The sequence below is a fragment of the Sylvia atricapilla genome, chromosome 3 (assembly GCF_009819655.1).
Source record: "Sylvia atricapilla isolate bSylAtr1 chromosome 3, bSylAtr1.pri, whole genome shotgun sequence".
NCBI classification, from domain to species: domain Eukaryota; kingdom Metazoa; phylum Chordata; class Aves; order Passeriformes; family Sylviidae; genus Sylvia; species Sylvia atricapilla.
Genome location: NC_089142.1, coordinates 97,174,926 through 97,199,151, shown reverse-complemented (window position 1 = coordinate 97,199,151; position 24,226 = coordinate 97,174,926). Strand labels below are relative to the sequence as shown.

General features: G+C 44.5%; 1 protein-coding gene across 1 annotated transcript; it reads right to left on the bottom strand.

Annotated features, from left to right (window-relative positions):
- Window positions 1–391: 391 nt before the first annotated feature.
- Window positions 392–19,122, bottom strand: PSEN2 (presenilin 2). Its single transcript, XM_066316300.1, has 11 exons — window positions 19,053–19,122; window positions 13,812–14,007; window positions 12,836–13,065; window positions 11,733–11,874; window positions 10,800–10,867; window positions 9,792–10,012; window positions 8,878–8,976; window positions 7,033–7,110; window positions 5,315–5,431; window positions 4,683–4,801; window positions 392–2,832 (listed from the first exon to the last, which is right to left on the bottom strand). The coding sequence occupies exons 2-11, from the start codon at window positions 13,953–13,955 to the stop codon at window positions 2,677–2,679; spliced, it is 1,374 nt and encodes a 457-aa protein (XP_066172397.1). The 5' UTR covers window positions 13,956–14,007; window positions 19,053–19,122; the 3' UTR covers window positions 392–2,676.
- Between the last annotated feature and the right edge of the window lie 5,104 nt (window positions 19,123–24,226).

Here is a 24,226-nt window from a genome sequence, read left to right as displayed (position 1 = left end):
GTGACCAGGATTTGACAGGAAAATGCCAACACATGGCACCTCCTATAGGACTTCAAATATTGAGTGACACCAGCATCAAGAAAGGTGTCACCCCACTGTACCTGGCAGCTGTGCTGTTCCAAGGAGGCACATCAGGGGGAACAGCAGGATTTCTTCAGAGCATGCAGCAAGTGGACACAGTGAATGAACACATTAGGCGGACAAATGCTTTGCTGATTCAAGCTGCCCGGTCACTGAGTCAGTATCTCATGTAGCAGACACCTATGAGTAGGGTAAATCCTGCCCCCTGCATTTCACATCTTAGGCCATGCTGCACAATGTTAACATCACAAACAAAACTTCACTTTATGCACAGGTGGAAACATCCAAAGAGATGAGAAATCACTCCACGTAATTTTAAAATTTGCGTGTCTGTCTGTATATGCACACACAAACACAAATATATATTTGTAGTAAATACATACGAACTTTTACACAATTATAACTACTCCAGTATATCCATTATATACTCCTATCACTCACTAGGATAATACATTCTGTTGCATTGCCAGAATCTCTTGCTCAGTTACCTTTTAAATTACAAGTCATATAAGTTTTGCAGAATTGGTCAGTAGAAGACCAGTCTTTGGCAAGCAGGAAACTGCAGAAAACAAGTGCTCCTTCAATATGTGAAGGTTCCCCTCCCAGTTTCCTTTAAGTATCAACTCTGCTTTCATAGAAATAGTTCTAACAATATGCTACAACCTTGATAAGCCAAGCAGGATTTTTCTTTCAGTATATACAAATAATCCACATCCTCTCTACATCATGCAATGCAAAAAGTAAAATCATGTTTCCCAGTGATTCTAGTCCAATTTGGCCTCATAACTGGTTTTGTTAAAAAGAACAAACACAAACAAATTAGAAAAAGCAACTCTCACATAAAGGTTAAAAATCAGCAAACAAAGCTCTACTGATTTACATTTCCAAAGGAAATACCTTTTAGTAATAGTTAACTCTGTCTGCAGTTGTCAAGTCCAAACATTGCAAATGTGAGAAATGAGGACGGAAAACTAACAAAGAGCAAGAGTTACTGACTTGTCCAGACTGAGACACACACACACATACACATACTGCCTGTAAAAACCCTTATGCACTTTTTAAAAATTAGTCTGAATCACCTGTGTGATGTCTTCGTTAAATATCAAAGCAAATGAGCTTGAACAGGTCTACTGGAAAAAGCACTACATAAAAATGTATGATTCAAAGCCTTAGCTAAAAAGTATTTCCAGAAGTTAAATTCTGTATCTCTCAAGACATTGCATTATTCATGAAATCTCACATAATGTTACATTTACTGATCAGTTGTCAAAGAAAACTGAGCTTGTTTGAGTAACAGACACAAGTAAAAAGAAAAATCTCAGAACTTTGGCAACTACTGAAAAACTGAACTCAAAGAGTAGAAATAAAATTATTTTCAACGGTGGAAAAAACATAAAGGTTCAGTCTGTCCTATGTATTTTTACTGACATCAAGCACTGTGATTTTCTTAATGAACTCACTTGAGGGTGTATTTAGCTATTCCTAAAAGTAATGTAACTACAGATTAAAGTTTGCACCTCAATATTTTGATACAAACTATGACTGGATATTTCCAAAAGAGTCCCTTTGACACTAAATAGCTATTTTAAAATTTGTAATTAAAAAAATAATCTTTAAACAGTACAAAAACCTAGGTAAACCAAGTCTCAGTCAGTGTAAGAGAGGACCTCTTAATAAAGGGGAGGTAAATTCTCCTTTGGAGTAGTTACAACAATGCACAGAAATGAGACCAGAAACACACACTGTAAGTTACAGGTCTGATTTACTAGAGTTGTTCTATCATTTCCACCTTAGGGTCATTTCAGGATTGTAGTATTGACCCAGAAAAAATATTTCCTAAAAAATAAAACGTTGGGAGGAGAGAGCAGTATCTGTTTTCGCACGCTGAGGACCTGATGTGCTGGAAGGGGCAGCCCTGCCTTCATCAGCTGCTTGCTGCACTGGTGGATGTGCTCAGAGCCACGAGCCTGGTGTTCAGACATCCCACCACTGGCATCCTGTCTCAATCCCTCGTGGCTCACTATGTCTAACTAAGGTCAGAATAAACAGGCCTTTGGGGCAGTTTCAACAGATGCTGTGTGCACAGCAGCCAATGTAGGAAGCTCAGCCTCACTTCTCTAATGCTCACACACTGCTCTGTGCATGCTGCCGGCTGTGCTTCCCCAATCACTTGCACCTCACGTTTGCACAACACTTCAAATGTATGAAGACTTAGAAATTCTAGAGTATGCTTAAAGTTAACTGCAGTTCCAGGGCTGAAACTCCTTACTTAGCTCCTGGAAGATCAGACCCCTCACCTCTCCAGTGTTCCATGCCACATACAGGTTTCTGTGCTCACAACAGCCACTGTGCACATCAAATAAAATAAAAGTAACACTCTGACATCAGCAAGGAGCCAGGCTTTTCACCAGGAGCCCTGTGTAAAATCTCAGTTCGACACATAACTAGTAGATTTTTAGTACACAGCATGTCACGGAATTAGTGTTCTCCTTACAAATATATGGCACTAAGTGTAAAATCTTTAAGACCTATTCCAAACATTGTACCATACTTCACCGCAAAGCTTGAAAAAGAATCCTCTAACTCCCACTTCCTCTAAATATACAGCTGGTGGGAGGCCAGGGTGTCCATGAACGGTCGCACTAGATTGTCTGTTGAGAAGTAGAAGATCAAGCCAAAGGTGATGGAGATGGGAAGAGCAGGCAGTGCTTTCTTAAAAACAGCCAGCAGTAAAAGTGTTAGGCATAAACCCTGTCAGAGAGAAGAGAATAAAAAACACAAAGAAATAATAGTAAGAGAGCCAGAAATACATCTGTCACCAACAAGTCAACATAGATAATTATATATAGATATATAGATAGATAATTATCTATATGCACTGTAGAGCTCCGGAGCCAGCTGGAGCTACCAGCACATGATGTACATTTGCTCACAGCTTCATTTCTTACACAAGTTGGCCAGGTTTTTCCTCAGCAGTCTTGAGCACAGAGACAGTGGTATAAACCACTGAGAAAGTGGTGTAAACACCAAATGCACAGGTACAGCTGACCCAAGGAGGTTAATTTCTTTACACATTATTTTACTCCTTGTTCGATGCCATTATGAATAAAGTACTGATCCAGCAGACAAAAGCCCTTAAATCCTGGTGAAGGTCTCTAATACACAACAGGATGCAGTTATAACTCATTCCCAGTTTACAAGGTCCCTTAGAGAAAAAAAAAAAAAGAATATGGGGAAAAAAAGGAGGAAAAAAAACAATCAAATATCCACTGCTGTTCTTTTGGGTGGATTACTTAGTACAGTGGGTAAGTTCTGGTTTTATATGGATCTTCTTTTTGTAGCAGGGGAGGAAGCTGTTGTATATTCTGGGTAAATACTATGGTTAAGTGCCTTTAGATATTAATTCCTTCTCTCATCAGAGCCCTTTATAATTCCCCCATGATGACAAAGCTTCAAAGACACTGGGCTTTAAAAATGTTGACCAACTAAAGATCACAGATAGGATTTTTAAATTTTTTTTTAATAGTGTTTCTAGACTGCAAATTTGTTCACAGTCCACCTGAGCCTGTAGTTCTGTTCTTACTCTCTCAGAGCCTACACCTGCTCTTTAAATCTCATCTCCCTTTTAAGATGTGCTTATTGCTGGGAAACTGAAGGGACATTTTTGGGAACCAGAAAGCCACATAGCAGCGAGATCATGAAACTCCAAAAAGAGACAGAACAAGCTTTAACAGCACCAAAAAGGACAAAGAATGGGGCATTTGGCCTCACAAGATGGATGACCAAGAGTATTTCCCCCAGCAATGGGACCCCATGCTGGACTGCAGCATCTGGAGCTTGGTGATGCTATGGGTTTCTCTGACCTGTGGCATCAGAGCTACACTGAACTGACTGCAGAGAAGGCAGCTCATTTCTAGTTTGCACGCTTTTTGATGCGCACTTGACAGTCACTTGCACTGTCCTTGGGATCTAAGTAAGAACACAGAAGCCCAAGAAGGACACAGTAATTGATTTTCTTTTACATTCTATAAATCCTGCTGTTGTCTTTCTGGTTAATTTCCATGAGGACGTTGAGGTAAACAGCAAGTGCATAGTATTTTCCACTCAGGTGGAAGCTTAACAGTATGTCTTCATTAGACCTGGCAGGAACAACTCTTCAGCAGCTACAGTATGTTATTCATTTGCTCTTACTGATAATTTCCATGGATCTAAGTCTCCCTTCTCGTTTTTTCCAGTTCAAATAGTAGAGTAAGATAGGTCTTTACCCTCTTATCTATCAGCTCCCCTTAGCATAACAGAGTTAACCTTTTCAACTACACTTGCTAATCAGTGAGGAGTTCCTAATATTGACCCTTGTGGCTGAAGCAAACACACCAGCAGTTCCCTGGGGCTGTTTCACCCCCACCATATCCATGCTTGGCTCTGCTCAGATTAGTCTGGATCATTCTGCTGAGGTGGCTGTTTAAAGCCTAGAGACAGAGTATTCCTAAATATCTAGCATGTTACCTGGACTGATTTAGCAGTGCTCAGCTGCTGCTACTTCTGGCAATGCTTCTGTGCTGAACAGAGTTTGGCAGAGCTTTTAAAAGGTGCTCACTTACTATAAGAATGGCTACAAAGCAGGCCAATGTGGTATTCCAGTCTCCACTTGCTGTGGCAGCTGCTTTCCCAACAAGCACGCTGTAAAATATGAAGTCTCCAAGGCCCAGCTTCACACCCCCTAAAAAAAGTGGGAAAAGAAAACAACTGTTAATTCTGAGCCTCCTGTTTTGCTTCCTCCTGGACCAACTCCTGTTTCCTGGGTAGCAAGTGAAGGATCCTAGTCCTGGCTACCAACCTGGACCCACACATTCCCAAGTAGGCTGAGACTTCCAGCCCCTCTTCCCACTAATCCTTTTGTTCTCCCTCATTCTCTGAGGTGCTTCCCTGGGCTGCTTTACAAATGAGCAGCTGAGGACACACAGGGACAGAGAAGGACAGGAGTCAAGGGGAAGAAGGAATCGTTTAAAATTGTACACATAGCCAACAGATGTCACTGGAACCACAATCTCAGAACAGATTCCGCAGCAGCAAGAGATAATACACAGTCAGACTCAAGATCTTCATTGCTCAGAGAGCACAGCTATCCAAATTAACTGTGATTAGACCAAACTACGTATCAGAGTGTTAACCACAAAGAGTAAAAATGTCAGGCTCTGCCTACACTGAAAACAAAACATAAAGCTTCCCTTACTTTCCTCCTCCTCGAGCTCCTCTAAAGTGACGGGGCGGGTTGGAACAGGACTCCTGGTCTCTGACATCTGAGACTCCACATGTGAAGGGCTCCTGAGGTGCTCTCTCCCATCCTCAGCTTGGTTCCACAAAAACAGGCCAAGAGTGGATTACAAAACAAAAAAAAAAAAAAAAAACAAAACAAAAAAAAGAAACACAAGAGACAGCTACATTTATAACATGTTTTAGCCCATGAAATCCACACTCCTGTGAAGCTGCCCTGCAGTGGGTGAGCCCTTTGCCTCTTGGAGGTGTGACCATCAGGACCAGCTGGAGCAGAGACATTTTGTGGCTTTGAGGGAAACACGTGTGTTGTTGTGAGGGACAGCTGGAAGGGTGCATGTTCACAGCTTCTCTGGCAGCCACCCAGGAGCTCAATGGCTTTAACAAGTGAGCATGTACACACACCTAACATTGCTCTGCACAGGCCAGAAGGACAAGGAAAACCCACTGAAGTTAATATGCGTTCCCACAGTGTTACACCTTGGGGTTGGAAGTGCTCAGGTATTCCCTAACCAGTCGTATAACAAAAATAGATGACTAAGAGGACTGCCATTTATGGGGGAAGTCCTGAGTCACACTGACATTAGGGCTGACTGCTCACATGTAGAAAGCAGACACATTTCATTGTTCACAGAATTAACTTTTTACTCCCCTCTGTTAAAGCACATTTGACAGAGCCTTTGGCAGTACTTTTGGAAGCAGCCAGTCTGTGATATATGACTATCTGACAGTTCCTCTTTTTCAGAAGCTCCTACAAACTCTTCAGTCCATGTCAGTTTGACAGGTTGCTGCTGCTACAGGTGCAAGCAGACTGTGATCTGGGACACAGGGCTTCCACAGAGCATCCTGTACCCCTCAGCATGTAGCCTGTGCCTGCTCTGTGCCCCATTTCACAGCAGGATTGTGTCCCTGCCATTCCTTGCTATGTCAGCTGCTTATCCCTAAATAAGCATGTTCAGTTATCAAACATTTGCACACGTTTATTACTTTAACATTCAAAGGTACTGAAGTGCAACACAACTAGACGGGAAATCCTCCCAAAACCACAAGTAAGATTTTATTCAATCACCTTAAAACAGCAGTTTAATTTGCATCTCAAGAAGATAAAAGCAAAGGCACCTAAATTACTGCAGAACCAGCTACAATGTAAACTTGAATCACAAAAGCTACTGGTGGCTAACACAAGGCCTTACCCAAGGGTAAAGAGGTTATTTTCTTTGGCAAGGTGAGCCATATTGCACTTACAGAGAGGTGCTCCATGGCACTGTCTGAATGCAACACCGAAGTTCACCAGCTCATCAGTATAACATTTAGGAGCCTATGTTGTAATTTACCATCCCCAGTAGGGAAAAATATAACCCCCCACTGGCCCACTTTCGGCTTTGACTTCAGTACACCAAAGATGTGAGTTGAACAACACTTCAGTTTGATTTGTTGTTTGTTTGGGGTTTTTTTTAAATAAAAGTGGCTTGAATACTGGAGCTTCCTACAGTGTCTGTTCATCTTTGCTGCCAGTCCTAACAGCAGGCTTATGAACATCACTGAGTTCTGCAGGTAACAACACTGAAAAAAATTCATCCATCAGGATTTGGGAGCTTATCTTTACATTCAGTCTCAAACATATTCATTATTTCTGTAGGACAGTGCTCTGTATGGGAGAGGGACATGCAAACAAACCTGCATCCCATGTCTGCTGACCTGGTCCTCTTGCTGCTGTGTCTGGCTTTGCCATTCCGACTGTCCACATCATAGCAGCTGGTAGAAAGAAAGTAATTGCCAGCATAAAACATTGCCCACTATAGCTCAGAGGAAATAAGTATTTAGCTGTCCCTAAAAATATAAACCCTTGCCCCTGTAAATGCTTCTAAAATACTCAGTTGGTTTCCCTAGGCACCGAGACAGCAAGCTGGGAGAAACCCAAGGCAATGCATCCATTCATTTTTTAAGAAAGTCCCAGAGCACAAGTAGCTAGGAGTCAATATAATCTTCTCTGTGGATTAAAGAAAGGAAAATTCCAGAACTAGGGTCCTCAGCTCTTTTGTCTTCTTCCTGATTTGTGGATCTTCTCTTTAAAAAAAACAGTTTCCCAGGGAATGATGGTAGTACAAAAGGTAACCAGAGGTTAACTAAGACAGCTTACTCATGTTCTGCTAAACGTACAGCAACACAAGTGAGGGATCACAGGAGTTGTCAGAATGCAAGTTTTCTCTCTGCCTGTTGTGGTTTCTTCCTGTCAAAATATTACGTATTTCTGGTTTTGTTCCAATAGCAACTGATGTTTGGGGGTTTATTCTTGGGATCCCCACATTAAAAAGGAATACAAACCATTTTGAAATCAGCGGAAGGGAACTCAAATTGGCCTGTTGTTTAAGCGTGCATCAGTCTCCCTGATTTTACAGAAGCTAAGCTAAACAAAATAGGCCAAGGCAAACACAGTGCTTGCTTTTCCACAATGAGCTCAGCCATGGTGATGTTTTTGCATCTAGAGGGAGCCACACAATGTGGTCTTGAGATGGAAACACTGACATTCTGCACAAGAACTTTTTGTTCAGTATTTATTATTTGCTGAACTGCTTTCTCCTTTATGGAAACTCTTGTTTGTTAACTAAAGCATGTGAGAGACTTAATCTAGATTGTCTCAGTGTAACAGAATCTCCTGTAAAAGGAAAGGCAGCTGGGGTGAACTGAGACTGCTTGGAACACACAAAAGCATTTATGTAACATTAAATGCTTGAAGAAAAAAAGAAAATCACTCAGGTTGTAGGCATCCTCAGCTTAGCACCAAACATTTGGGAATAACCCTTCATCTTCCAGGTGATGTAATGAAGAAGTCACTGAGGTCCATGAAGCACTTGAGTTCAGGTCCCATGAGTGTTGAGTCTCCTGCCTTCCAACAATCTTATCTTTAACACATGGATACCTTTGGACAAGGGCACCAAACACTGTGGAGTTAAACAGCCCAAGAAAGCTAGGGAAGAGATGAGTGATTCTGTTTGCAGGGCAGCACTTCAATGAAAACCAAAGTGAGGAGCCAAACAATGAACAATAAAGCAAATATATTCTGAGCACTGCCATCTGTACAGTACAGAGGGCAAGGGGGGGCTGCAGGAAGCATGGAGCCTCATCACATGTTTGAAGTGTGTCTGTAAAACATATACAATGAAGAAATGTATTGAGTGAGCATCACCTCATCACAGAACCTGGCAAACACTGCTGCCCTCTTCACACAGGGTTTTGTGTGCAGAAAAAAAGAGGCATATTGTGCACTATATTCATAAAAGGATAAATCTGTTTCTGAGTATTCAGCTTCACAAGCTAAGTGTGGGCTCCCTTTGGCTAATTAGAGATACCAACATTGTAACTGATAAATAAGGCCTTCTACAAATGGTATGTTCCAGAACATAATTGTGAACCATTCTTAAGGCAAGGAAGTAGCTAGGACAGTGCTCTTTGCTTTGACACAGAAATTGTTTAATAAGAGTTTCATCTGGCTAAAAACATTAACATTGTAATCTTACTCACAGGAATATATTAATGCAGGGAAAATGGGTTCATTTCTCTCCTGTGCAGTTTCTACCAGCATTCTTAGTGGCCCCTTGGGACAGAGAACAGCCATCAGATCTGCAGAAAGAAAAGGACCAATCTCATCTTGAACTGTCAAGCATATTTTACATTCTTTATCTTTAAGAAGATATTCTCCCGTCAAATTTACATCTATCCATATAAACCAGATGATTTCCTCAATGGCACTTTCCACCACTTTGCATAACTCTAGCTGTTCTAGTCCCTGAAAGTGTTGTTCACTTAAAATACCATCTCCAAGTCATAATGCAATAATAAGAGTTTTCACTGTGCTAATCCTATAAAAAGCCCCTTGAGAATAACACGAGTTCTTTGAAAGCAGACGGCAGCATTTCACTGAGATATTTAATTAGAGGAGGAGTGGGGGTGCTTCGTTCACACTCCACAGTCCATCACTACATACCCTGGCTCTGTATTTCACATGAATGAAGGCCTTTTGTCCAGACCTCCTGGCCTACCCTCCCTCCTCCATCAGATCTCCTCCCTCTTGTTCTGCAGGTTCTCTTGAAACCTATAACTCATACCAAAATCCCTGATCTCTTGATAACAACAAACAAAACCTGCAAGACTGTCAGGCCTGCTACTGATAAAAATCCAACCACCCCTGCCATGCATTTAGGTGAGGTTCAGTCCTTCCCTGACTGGGTGATCCACTTTGAAAGACCTGGTTGAGGTACACTTACCTACACGAACAGTTAGCATGAGACAAGGCAGGGAGTCAAATTAATTGCCAATCTGGCACTTCCTAAAGCTTTTAGCACCATAAAGTTGGTTTTTTTTAAGGACATACTCTGAGATTGCCTCAGAGTAACCTCTCCAGGAGCCACACCTTGAGAGTCACAACCCAGACTTACCATAGATGGAGATTGCACCTAGAATCACCCATGCTGACCACTCAGGTAGATATTTAATGAACACCAATGCCATTAGAGCACTGATCATAATGAGATAGGCTTGCTGGAGCTGCAAGGGACCTTTCCAGTGGATGCAAATCATTCCAACAGCTCCAAAATTCCAGATGACTATGAACAGAGTGGGATAATCCATGGCCACGTTGTACGTCTTCAATACTTCACTGGAATACCAGAAGAAAATTTGGCTAAGCAGTGAAAGCAAGGGAAGGGACATGCAGCCCACTGGCTGTAGTTAAACGAAAGAGCCCCCAACTACACCAGAAGGAAGCAGAATAGAGCAACTCTCATCATGAAAGGGGAACCTGCCCTTTGGCTACTTGCTGCTCTGAGCTCTGTTCCTCTTGCATGAGATGGATGTGCTGTGTTACAGACCAGCACCATGCTGCCTTAGTCCTCAGCTCAACAGCAATTCCAAGGCTTTGAGCAGGCAGGATTTCAAGTTTTAAATGAGCATAGGCCTGTGGCTACATGACTGTCTACAGCAAAGAAATCCTGTCAGTGTCATCCCACCAGGTGCAATATGCTCACAGTTAGAAATGAAAATGTCTTGACAAATGTCACCCACAAGTTAAAAGTTTCCTTTCACTGGAGCTGGGAGCAAAAGGAATGAGCTTGAAACAATGTTGTCTAAGAAAAAAGAGAGAGAAGTAACTTGGCAGGTAAAGTGCCTTTCCACATGCTTCTCAATGTCCAATCCAGGGCCTCTGTACAAGATTCAGCCTGTTCATTTCATGTTCACAGTACCATTTCCCAGCCATTTTTGTAAAATTGAGCATTGACTGTTAAAGATCTGCCTTTCCACTTTTTTTAAAAAAAAACTATATTCTTCTAACAACACTTAAATGTCCATTTGGAGAAGGGGAGACATTCCTTTTCTTGTTCAAAGTGAGAGTTCTCAGCAAAGAGGTGAAGGAGCCCTGAAGTGCCAGGTTACCTGCACCCACTTACCCCAGGTATATGTAGGTAAAGAGGAAAAGCAGCATCAAGGAGGACAGGATCAGCCAGCCATGGATGAACTGTCAAGGGCAAGAAGAGACAGTGATTGTAGGGGCTGTTACCCCTGCACAGGTCACAGAACTGCAGCCCAACAGTCTCCTTCTGCACTCCTCTTCCAGTGTCCACAGACCCTGCCCTCCATATGGTCAGTGAAGGAGGAGGGACAGGCAGTTCTTCCCAGTTCTTCCACTTCCATTTTGTGTTCTGTCTCTTAGGGTTTTAGTTTGTTTGAGGTTTTTTTTTCAGTCTCTGGCCTAAGAATTTTCATGGGTATCCATACTGGCTGCTAGCTCATACAGGTGAGCACTTTCCTTCTGTTTGCTAGGAAGGAAGAGGAGTTTGCCCAAGGCTGTAAAATAAACTCTGTCTTTGGGGCAAATTTAAAAAGCAGGAATGGATAGAACCCAAATGCTGGGCTAATACCACATATAAGAAGTCTCTGAGTACCATAGAACCTTAATGTGTCTTTCCCTCCCAAGCCTTGTGCTCTTCTACCAGAGCTTCCACAGGCAGGAATAATACCATTTCCCACAAAGCTTGTCTGAAATATCTTAATATAAGGCATTCACAGTAAATGGTACAACTTAGTCCGTAAGTACAAATGGCAAAACACTTGGATCAGATGCGGGAAAACTCATACCTGACTTACACAAAGTAGCAGACCTTGTTTAAAGGGCCTGCCATTAGCAACCAAATAACAGCAAAGCCTATTCAGAGCCACAGCTCCATCAGTACTGACAAAGACTCCTGCACAGTGTGATTCCTGCTGTGCCCGAGATGAGGATGAGCAAGTGCAGTGCCTGTGTTTCTCACTGCCATGCAAGGCCCATTTGATCCCAGGCTCACAGCACAGAGGTGGAGAAGGCTCTGGCACGAAGGCTTTACCTTGTAGCAGCGATATTTATAGAGCAGCACTAGGAACACGGTCATTACAATGATGACACTGATCATTACAATGGTGTTCAACACGGAGTTCAAGAGACGCTGGCCCACAGATGGGGTGTCCTCACTGAAAGGGGTGTAGATCCTGCAGGATAAAGCAAAAGCCATATCAAGTATAGATATGCTCTTCTAGCCATCTGTCCCAGATAAAACCAGACCTCTCTGTGTGGGAAAGAAAGGGAGGTAGGACTGCCAAGGACAGCAAACATGAGATGTAGCCTCTTTAGGGGCTGGGCTCAGGTTAATTATCAACTAAAGATTAGTGGCCGCTATCAAAAGCACATTCTTAGAGAGCAGCTGTGGCCAGCAGAGCTCTAAGCAAAAAGACCTAGAGTATAAATGACTTTATTTTAGTAAGTGCTCTGCAGGCCATGAATTTTCATTGCATGCTCTGGAACCTCTCCATGATAATTACAAGGATACTTCCCAGGAGCTGTCCTGAAATGGGGGACACTCTTTCTTTCCACACTTGGTGGGAGAGTCTTGGACTCTTTTATCCCTTCTCACCACCCAACACCTCTTCCCCCATTTTGTTTCCTTTGATTCAGTACAAGGGACCACCGTCCCCCTTTCTCCACCCCATATATGAAGCACAGTTAGAGCCCCAGGAGCCAGGCATCGTCAGCAGGAGCTGGATGGAATTACGTATCCACACCATGAGTCTTTAGGAACCAGAAATATCACCAGGAAATGAGACACTCATCCAAATGAACATGCTATTCCCTGATTGCTGCCAGCTAGTGAGTGAACAGCCTAGGAGTTCAGCCTGGGCCTTTTATGCTGCAGAGTGAAGCAGTTTCATTTTTATGCTGCTCACAGGCCTCACTCAGGGCACCCTAAATGACATCAGTCTAATGCAGGTATGGGAAAAACTTACACAGGTGACCACAGCACACTTTAGTAAGCTCTCTGTAGGTTTCTACAGCCACCTTTACCTGTGTAAGGTTCTCCCAGCCTGCCAAGGAAGCACTCTGCACGCACAGAGCGTGTGTGTGGTGCGGAGCAGGGGGTCCCACATACTCAGGCTGTTTGCAGACCCCACTTACAGCTGCCCGTTTTTCTCCGTATAGAAGCGCACTGACTTTATGGTGGCGACGACAACAATCATACAAAGGGTGACAGGCACAAAGAGCATGATTACATGCTTTGCTCCATATTTCAGAGTCAGTTCCTCTTCTTCATTTTCCAGGGCGCTTTCTCTCACTGGCACACCCGAGCCAGAGGTTTCTCCACCAGTGATATTGTTCGGGCCGCGGCTGCTGCCTGCTCGCCTCTTCTGAAAAGAAATTTTAGCAAATGTGTAAGATGCTTCTTTTCTTTGTGTTCAAAGCTTGATTCCATCATATCCCACGAGGCTGCTGTAGGCCACCACGGCACAGCACCTGAGTCTTCATAGAAAGGTACCAACTGAACAATACAATTCGAAATTCCATGAAATTCCATTGCAAACAGGTTGCAACAGAGTTTTTAAACCAATTCCATGAGCATCTAAGAACCTCTTCAAATGCAAATATATAGACAGATACATGAACATGAAAGACTAGATGCCCAGAACAAGATAGAAAAAATGTCATCTGAGGTGACAGAAGCTTGACATGTTCCTCCTCTCCCAACAACACTGTGCTTGCTTTATCCTGCTGCTTTGCTGGCAGCCGGACTAGATTCTGTTCTAACATTAGCTACATCTGACCAGAGCAGACAAAGGGTATCTGGCAAAACAAGAAGGCTAAAAAGGATATCCTGCAACAGTCATATGTGCATCAGGTCCTGATTAAAAGCCTGTGTCTTTACAAAAAGGAAGGAAAAGGGAGGAGTATATATGGACACAAAAATGGGGAAGAAGTCAGAGTGGGGGAAATGGCAACAGGCAGTGCTGCTGCTGGCTGAGAGTGACACCAGGGAGACATCACTGACCAAAGCCAATCCTAAATCCAGTCTGGTGGGAGGGACTGAGGGGTAGCAGGACTACTTCTGTCACCACACCCCATGTCCTCACTCGCCAGGAGGGACACACACACCTACCCTATGTGCCTGTGCTTCCCCTGCTTCCGAGGCTTGCAGGCCATCCTGGTAGGAGGGCACTGGAGGGCTCTCTGCAGACATCAGGGATGTTCTCTCATTGCAGGGCTCCTCCTCGCTGTCCGAATTGTTCATGAACGTGATCATCGCTGCTTCCCAAGGGAGCACTCAGGAGGGCACAGCCAGCCACTACTCAAGGCTGTGGGGACAAGCAGAGCAGAGGGGAAGAAAACAGTGAACATCACACTGCAAATAACTGGAAGTCTGAAGAGGATTCGGCAGATTTCAGCAGGGAGGCTCCAGCACACCATGTAGCTCCGTCTCCAAACAGAATATTTACCCTACCCCCACCCAGGCAAGACAGTCTGTTCAGTTGAAGACGCTGGGACTGCTGGAGGAACAAAATACAACACTAACTTACTTTTTCTTTACCACAGCTTTCACACTTGCTGCCTCTATTTCCCCTCTCCCGTCAGTACACCCTACCTTCCACAAAGGAGGTTTCTCAGCACTCAGTGTTTGTTTGGCAGGGGCCAGACACAGCCTCACCTCACACACTGGCTGCCTGTCAGAAAGCTCAGAGAGCTCAGCTCTTACACAACACCTACAAGCATCAGCAAGGAGCAGAAGTTTCTTAGTAACCTGGAGCCTCAGCTTTACATAAGCCACTAATCAGGGGCTACATGCTGTCTTATGACTGTTTATTAACCAGATGAATTTTATTAGCAGTGCTTCTCTTTGCCAATGAAGAGGTTTGCACAGCAAGGGAAAGACCTATCTCCTTAGGGGAGCCACTTGTGGGTTTTTCCTTAAGTTGTCTTGGGATTAAAAGCAAAACTACTTGGATTGGCAAAAACAGAGAATAAATGTGGGCACTAGAAATGCTTGGCCTCTTGTCCCCTGCTGCTGTGCAGAAAAGCAGGCAAGGCAGTGACAGAGTGCAGAAAGGAAAGGAACAGCTCCTCTTTCTAGACACAAGAGGGAGAAGGTGCACTGCCCTGAATACTGCAGAACAGCCTTAAAATTGGGATTTCAGGAAGTTATAAATGAAATTAATAGGAAAATTCTTTTTAGCATTTAATAAGCCAGCTTAACAAAGCAAGTAATTAAGCACTTTCTGATACTCAAAGCAAAGCCATACCTCTAATGCACAGTAAGCAGTTACATCTACCAGAACATCTCTCTTCTACAGAACCTTACCCAAGCTCCCGTGTCTCAGGAAATAGAAGAGGAAGCTGAAAAAGCCACGTGATTTGGACAGTCACTTAAATCTGAATCATTCACAGCCCAACCAGCACACCCTGACGTCAGAGTGGATACTTTGATCTGTGAGATATTCTTGCTTCTAACTAAAGAAACTGAAATTCACTTCGGAGGAAGGAAAGAGGGAGGAGGAGGAGACCCACCCTTTCTTTCACAGTCTCCTCAACACATCTGCACCTTCAAGAAATTTTAGAACATCAATTCAATCCACCCAAGTGAAACATTTTTCAGACATCTGTTCCTCCCCTCACTTGTCTTGCTTTTTCATATAATTCTGTTCCCCCTTTGGTGATAAAAGTAGTACAGTTGTGGGAAACAGAAGCAAGGCTAACCCTCACACCAGGCCTGTCAGCCTCATGGTAATCCCGTGTTCTTAGGAGTGAGCTGCTTAACACTTGTGCGCTTATTTCTTACAGAGACCAAGATCTCCTCTCTGGATGCTTACACACTCCTCTGACTGAGCACATGAGGGCTCACTATTTACAGCTGGGACACCAGACTGTGCCCCAGTTATAGGATTCAGGTCTTTAAAGAAGTCAGATACATAAAGTCATTCAATCATGACATACTTCTGGATGAGAAACAGGATAAATTCATGCCACAGGATCTATGACCTATGGAATTTAAATAAGTCTCAAAACCTTCTGCTCGTGTTAGAGACCAGGGAGGACATAAATAAAGTTTTACTCACTGACAGTTTGGGACCAATATTTAGGTTTCAACAACCCAATGAAAATACTGAAGAACTTTTTCTCAATTATTTAAGAAATCACTTTTGCTACATAAAGAGAGCAATTCTGCAGAGGACTTTGAAGGGACAGCCAGTTAGCCTACTTTTAATACCCTAGTTATACCCACTGGAGGAGTCAAACCAATAGCAAACCCACTGTGCCAATTACTAACCTTCACAGTTACATGGGAAGAAATAAACTCATGTGGAAATACAGCCAATTTTAAGGACATTTCCTACTATGCTCTCCCAATAAGTATACAGACATGCAAAGGTGCCATGATACTTCGGGTCAGCAAGCAGATCCAGGCCTGAACACAGCTTCACTGTCCCTTGTTTACAGAGCCGTGGTTCCAGTGAGGGTTCACACAAACACACCCCAAAGAACCCAAGACTTTACAGGAGCTCCTATGGCAGACACCGAAGTCACAGCGGCCTTAGACTGATCTAAACTGAGGACAGTTCAGATCCAAAGGGGTTGTATCAACGACCCTGCAACTCTCTGCTGCCAACACCAGGTGCTCATCAGCTGTGTCCTGCTTTTGAAAAGACAGTGAGGGACCAGTTTCCCTTTGCTGTCACAGGTCCCAGCAGGGCTGGCCTGAGAGTGGCTATGGGAGCAGCCCCAGTGGCAGTGCCCACACCAGGAATACAGAGCACATCCCCCTTCCAGCAGGACTGAGCCTTAAGGTGGCAAGCCCTCTGCTTGCTGCCAGACAAGCAGCCCACCCTCACCTCAGGTCTGCAAAACCCATGGCAGTGTGGCTTTGTGGCCCTTACCAAAGCAGGGGCCTTGAACAAATGGTACACTGGGGCCCTCTGCCCCACCACAGACCCAGCAGGGATTTTGTCTAATGCCACTATCTATTCATCAGAGGTGCACTTTGAACTGGCACCAAGGCTGTGCTGGCTGCCAGAGAGAGCTGTGGCTTGAGCAATCTGTCCTCAGGGGAGGAAGGACCAGCCTGGTCATCCTCACACACGTGCCCAGCACAACAGCGCCGTTTTGAGCAGAGGGAAAGAACACAAAGTCAGGGATTAGCCTGACAAACAAAAAGGGAGCCACAGAGCACCAGGCAGCTAAGACAGGGGTGTTACAACGCCACACTGTCTTCTGGTCTCATTTCACTACTTAAACTAAGGAAAAGGGCCTTGTGGACATGATTTCTGCCTGCCAAAAGGATGCTGCATGCACCATAACGGAAAGCAAGGGAGCCTTTTTTCCTATTCATGCTCATGACAGCAAATACATCTGTGCATACTGACTGTTTTGCTAGGCTGAGGTGAAAAAGAGGGAAGGACAGCTCAGGAATGGAAAACATGGAGCACTGAGATAAATATAAACTGTATTTGTATTCACAGAAAGCTTTAGAGAATGATCTACCAAGTACATCAAACAACATGGCAGTCCATTACCAAACTGAAGCACTAAATTATATCATGCAAGGTTCTCCTCTCTGCCTCTCAAACCATCAGGTCCCATTCAAAAAAATCGTACAGTGTTAAAGAGCAAAATGACCCAACTCTCAAAACTGTGTGGCAAAAATGAAAGGGGACAAAAACTAGGCCAGTGTAAGTGCTTCTTAGAGGAGCTGAGGTGGGAATACAATTACTCCTGCTTTACAGCAGTCTTGGGAATCTTGAAGAGAAACAGCAGTCACCAATTCTCTTTCCTTCATGCAAGAGACCTCTTTCCTCAACAACTGCGAGAAACCAGCTTTATGGATTTTGATTAAACTGGGCCAGGTCACTAACATTAACACCTAGCGTCAGTTTGCCTTTTTCTTGCAGCATTTTCATGCTGCCAACAATCTAAATCCTTTGGTTTGCATTTCATCCGTGACAAATAATACCACTACAATACACAGCACAGAATAGCTGCTGTAGCCTGGCAGAATACTTAATTATCCACTTGAGAGTTAAGATACTTTCTTATCCCTATTGTTCTCCTTGATGGCAATTAGATGAAGAGAAAGGCATTTTCTTTGCTATATTTAGATCAAGAGAAAACTTTGGGATGATACTGACAGCCTGATGTGCTCCTAAGTTTTGGCTGCAGCAACCACTGCTGTTGGTAAATATGAAAAGCAGGAAATAAACTTCTAAGAAATCAGCAGTGGTGGGGCCAAAATCAGGAGGAAATAAAGTCAGAACAGGCGTGCTGCTAAAATGACAGGGGACTCAGAACACAGCATCTCAGTGTGCAAATACCACTCGCTTTCAGCCCCAGAACACAAAAATAACAAAACACAAGATACTACGGGAAGTTGTAAAGATTTGCAGCTTTCTTTTTACATTCTGGCTGAACTAGCACCGCTTTCTCTTGTCCCACAAGAAAGGCACAAGATGTAGCTCCAAAGGGCGATTCTGCTGGCAGAGCTGAAATCGGACCCTCCCCGAGAGGATCAGAAGGATTATTTTGCCAGCACTGAGCCCAAATAGTGTATCAGCCAACTCCCTGTCCCAGCATAAAGGCACCACAGCGCTGCAGAACTACTCACACAAGTAAAACCTCACAGCCCGGCTCACACTTCCCATGCGGGAGCAGCCACTCGCACTGGTCCCAGTACTGCTGAGGACATCAGAGCCAGCAGGGGGTGGAGGTGACACTTCGGGGACACCCAAGGACACCTGTGCTGGGGCTGAGTTCCTGTGTCGCAGCCGTCCCGAGGGGACACAGGTACACAGAGGGCTGGGACTGCTTCCCTGTGCGTCCAAGAGCATGGCCAGCCCGGATGGAGACAGAGACAGCAAACATCAAAAGAGGAAAAACCCCACGATAAGCCCCACCCCGCCAGAGATTTTGCAGGAGGCCAGAGGAGACCTCGCTCCCGTGCAGATGTTCTTGCTCCCCAGCTGCCCTTTTGAACGCTTAAAAAAATCAGGCTGCCTCTGAAGGTGTGCCGGAGGCGCTTCCAAATGAAAGCCGGGACACGCCGCCAGGGCCCAGGAGAAACAGGTATACAGGTATTTTAACACGCGTACGTACACAAACACACATGGAAACATGTAAATGTTTATATATACTATGCACCTATATAAGAACATACACATGTACGTGTATACACAGACAGAGACGCAGGCAGCTCTGGGAGCGCGGCGACCCCGAGACCGCCGAGCAAACGCCGGCGGCTGGCCAGGCCCGGCCCGTCCCGTCCCATCCAGAGCCCGCAGCACCCGCCGGCAGAAGATGCCGATCCCGATGGCGCATCCCCATCCCGGTCCCGCGCCCCGGCCGCGCCGCTGTTTACCTGCTCCCGGCACCGCACGCGCCCCCCGCCGCTCCCATTGGCTCCCGCCCCAGCGCCGGCCGGCAGGGACGGCCGCGCCCGCCCATTCGCCACGGCAGCCGTCCTTCAGCGCATGTTCCCGCCTACGGGCCACTCTGCTCCAATAGAAAAGAAGAACGGGAAGGGGCTCGGCCAATAGGAAGGCGGCTGTCCCCGCCCTCCCGGTGCCCGGCGGCGGCCTGTGAGGCGGCGGCGCCGCCATGGTGGGGCGGGGGCGGGCGGTGCCCGGGCCTCGGGTCACGCGGAGTCCCGGAACGGCTGGAGTTGGAAAGGTCTGTGGAGGTCATCCAGTTCCAGCCCCTTGCACGGCTTGGAGCCTTCCACTAATCCATGTCCCGTCCGACGTGTCCTTGAACACTTTCCAGGGGTGGGGCATCCACAGCTTCTCTGGGCAACCTGCGCCAGTGCCTCACCACCCTCCAAGTATGGAACTAGCTCCTAATATCTAATGTATGATCGAAACCTACTCTCTTACAGTCTGAATCCGTCCCCCCTTATCCTGTTACTAAATGTGCTTGTAAAAAGTCCATTTCTATCTTTTTTGTAGACTCCTTTCAAGTATTGGCTTAAATGCTTATCAACTTACCCCTAGAGTAAATAAAATTCATTTATTTATTTATTTAATCTGCAAGCATGCAGATTCTGATGGAAATAAAAGGAATAATAAATAATAAGAGAGAAGTGTGGAGGAGTAAACAGAAACCAGAGGAAATGGCCAAAGAGTAGTTCTGCTGGTATTGACTGACCCCTGGTCAGTGTATAGATCAGAGGGGTGAAAAAAGGAAAATTACAATTTTCCCCTACTTGCAATGGATGTGGGGAGTTTGTCTTTTCAGGCTGTAAGCGTTTTTATTTAAATTTTTTAAAAAATCATGATAGTATGCAGGATAATCCAGTAGATAGATGAAACTGCTCTTTAGTCAGCACACAACCCCCTTCTGCCTCTGTTCCCATTGCTTTATCAAACAGCAGTCAAGTGAAATTCAGATTTTGGCAGCTCTGTAGCATTTGCTCATCACAGCAATTTCTCTCTGCTGCTGCTGTCATTTCAGGAAGCACCTCAGGCACAGAGACAGGGAGTATTCACAGCGGAGATTCGCAGTCCTCTTTCCTCCATGCCACCCGTGATGATTCTGTATACAAACCGAACAAAGGGTAAGGTGATAATGAAGGAGACATGAGGTACAAATATGTGAACTGCCCCACTACAAATCATTGGACAAAACGGAATCTTTTGCAGATTCCAAATGTTAAGTTGGCCATCGCATTCTTTTCCCTGAATTTCCTGCACAGTATCAGTGACAAGTGATACACCTCCCTTGTACCCATAATTCTTATTTTGAACGCTGCACACAGAACTAAGTTACATGGAAAATTCTTCAGAGCCCCAGAGAGCTGCCTATCCCAACATGGCCAGCTGGCCTTTGCCAGGGTAAAGTCAGTCTGGAAAAACTGATAAACTGTGCTTGGCTGTGTTCTTCACTAGCCAAGAGCTTTCACTATCAGAAGCTCTTTCTAACATATGTTAGCTCTTTCTGACTGATTTCCCTCAAAGGCTCTACCTTTGGTCTTTGTGCTGAGCTCTTGAGTTCCTTCTCACTGGAGATTTTTTAATGGGAATTTTTTCTGATTAATTGGATCCTTCACACATTTTATGCTCAGCTGCTTTGTTAAGTTTAACATTAGAGAAAGGAATAATTTTGGCTGCACACAGGTTTTCCACAACTGAGAATAATTTTACTCCCCTTTACTTTTACGTGGAGCATAAGTATCTGACACAAATTCGAGATATTATTCGAGTAAAAATATTTATCTGTTTTTAAAAAAATCTACAACTTGAAAGCCAAAGCATTGACAGTCTGAACTGTGCTGTTCTCCACCTCACTGGCAGCTGTCAGTCCAGCTGAGCCTGCCATAGATCTGTGCAGGAGAATAGAGAAATTGATGTTAATCTCTTTCTTCTTCAGGCTGAAGGGATGGGAACTGGTTTTACAAGCCCAGATACCCTTTATCAGCTGCTTTAGAAGCTAAACTTGCAGCTTTTTGTATCTCAAAAGTGCTGCTCTGCTGCATGAAGGGCTCACAGGTACCTACTCTGGACTAAAATGTAGAGACAAACACATTCTTTACTTCTTTCTGCATTCTCTCTAGATCCTCCGTTTTTGCTCACACCCTGATGGACAAATGCAAAGAGGTGTAGGTCTTGTGCAACCTAGCAAGGGCTTTTAGGAAGAAAATTAATGTACTTCAACCTTCATGGAAGCACAAGAACAGGGGTATGTGAAACCCAGCTGTCTGTCTTAGGATGCATATCCTGCCTGCCTCCTTTGTAGCATGAGGCAAAAATCTGTCTTAGCTCAGTGTTCCTCTTCTGTAGCCTAAAGAGGGTAAGAGTTGTTTTGGTCTCTCCTTCCATGAGTGCTACTTCCATGCAGCTTTCAGTCAGAATGCCTTTTCATACTTTTTCCTAGCTGCATCACATGAGAAGCATCTGACCTGAGAGCAAGTTAACGGGCTCTCTGAGCAAAGCCTTGCTCTGTATCATATGGACATAAAAATATTTCTGCCTTTTTTTTTTTTTTTTTTTTTTAAATCTGTGCAGTCATTTCCCTAAAGGGTCTGTCAGATAATGCAGAGTGTGCCTTTGCCAGGGAAATCACATGCCCAGCTGCATCACAGCTTCATGACTGGGGATGTCAGTGTCTCTCGCCAGGCTGGTGGTTGTTCTGAAGCACATGGGGACATTCTCTGGGATTGCCCTAATGTGTCCCATCTTGGTGCTGAGATGTTTATGGTAGGAAATCTCAGGGAGGTTTTGTCATAAACTGTTGCAGTCCTCCAAATATATCCAAGGAATTGTGACTGTTTTATTTCAGGAGATGTGAATAATACCCGGAAACAGGACTACTGACACAAATCCAAACAGAGATGCTCCCTTGGCTTTTGAATGGAAACAGACATGACACCATCTGTCAAAATAACATTAAAACCTGTTGTGCTTGCACAGAAGATATGAATAGGGTCAGGCCGAGCACATTGGAGTTTTGTTCTGGAATAGCCAGTACTTTCCAGGAGTTTTGCTCAGTTTATTCCACTCCGTAGATCTGCAGTCCCTCAAGGAAAGGTCATTACTGAATACCAAAGCAAACATTTTTCTCATAACTGAAGGAGATCTCATTCATGAGAGGGCTTAGCAGGCAGCCAGGGCTCATGACGGAGTGCCACCTGTGGGCAGGAGTCGTGTATCAGCATCACGCTCCTGTGTGCATTTTTAAGGTGTTCCCACAGTGGTGTATCCCTGATGCCTCCGATGTAAACCAGACAGTTCAGATTGAAGCCCCAGTACTGAAGAGTGTGGAATATCCTTCTGTCTAAAACAGAGCTGAGTACAGATCAAGAGTTCCCTAGACTTTAGGCTGTGGGTCTGACCTGTGGGAGCTCAACTTCATGCTAATGGGATACTCTTAAAATGTGTGGTGAATGTTCACTCAGTATAAACCCCCACGGTGTTGCACAGACCTGTGATCACCGTGGTCCATTCCTTCCAGGTCCACAGCATCACAGGAGCTGTGTAGATGGCTTCTTTCTAAAGGACATAGAATTAGCTAAATATGAGATTGTCTCATAACAGACAAGGCTGAAGTGGTGGGAAGGGATCAGGAATTACATCTGATAAAGTGTGCAGTCACAAAGCAGCCAGTAATGCATCCAAGTCAATGGAATGCCACCAAAATCTTGCTTTTAGGCACAGATCCTTGTCAGGCCCATCAGGTAGGAGCCTCAGTGAGAGTGCCCAGTTCCTGCCTGGAAGCAGAGCCCCTGCTGCCATGGTGTCCTTTGGACCATTGTCTTTCTCAGACAGCTTCTCTTGCCTCCTTATTTACAAGTTTTGCACGTTTTTGCTGAAGGATGATATTTTCCTTTAGGACACAAATGCACCAGTCTGAGAAGCAGCATTATGCCTTTCAGGTGGTTGGTATCTCTTTGGCTTTTCAGATCTTGGCACAAATCCTTCAAGGCAATCCCAGGCTCCAAGCAATCAGCAGACCTCTTCATACGGCAGACTGTGGGTTCACACTGCTCTGCTCTCTTGGAGGACAATGACTTTAACTGAAGTGAGGTCTGTCCTGGGAAAAAGGCAAGCCAATATCTAACATCTCTTTAAAATGCACATGGAAAACAAACGAACAAAAAACTTGCAAAGTTGCAAAGAGGATTGAAATTCCTCCTTAAGTTCCCCATAACTGCTCAGATGAACTGTATAATTGATTTGGGGTTGGTGGTGGTCGTGGTGAGAGGGACATGAGTAAAGAGTGCGAATTATACATTCGTATTCCAGTAAATCCGTTCCGGTTTCACTGGAAGGAGATTGGCCGTGCACAAGCTGAGAAGGAGCGTGTCGCTGTGCCCGCTAGGGGACAGAGCTCCGCCGTGTACATCCCTCTCTCTCCTCGGGAGTGGGATGACCTCCGATACCTGCAGCTCCAGCCCCGGGACTCTCTGCGATAAGCCTTTCAGGGAATTTTTAGTGTCATCAGATCCCTGCAAAATACATTCTCTGCTCATTTAACGCTCTATGGAGAATGCATCTGTGAAATGACTCGTGCCACAAAACTCCTACACTACAAGAACTGTTGATTTGAAGCCACGTTATTTGCTGGATTCCACCTCACTCAGGACTCAGATTGAGCCCAGCTTGTTTCTGCTGGCACAGAATGACCAGTATTCCCACTGCTAGAGCTACAACTGTAGCAGTAAGCGCAAGAAAACTGAGAAAATGTCGGCAAAATTGTGTTTTTCACTCCCCTAAGGGGCAAGGGGAGTAGTGTTGCATTTTGGTTTTTGTTTATAAAAGGTGCAAGGTTTAGTTGCTTGCTGTTTCTGAGCTTCACTCATGTACTCATATTAAGCAGCAGTTTTCCAGAGCCTACTGTTACAGTTCTGTAAGTTTTTCGTTCATAGAAGCACTTAGAATAGTTTATCTTAGTAACTTTTAAAGTAAATTCAATGAGTTTGTTTTAAACTCCTTACGCTTCAGCAGGAGTGGCAATTCCTAAAATAGCTTTTACTGGCATTTAGTTTATTTAACTTTACATTAGCACCATTTAATCAGACCCTAAATTAGGTTTTGAATG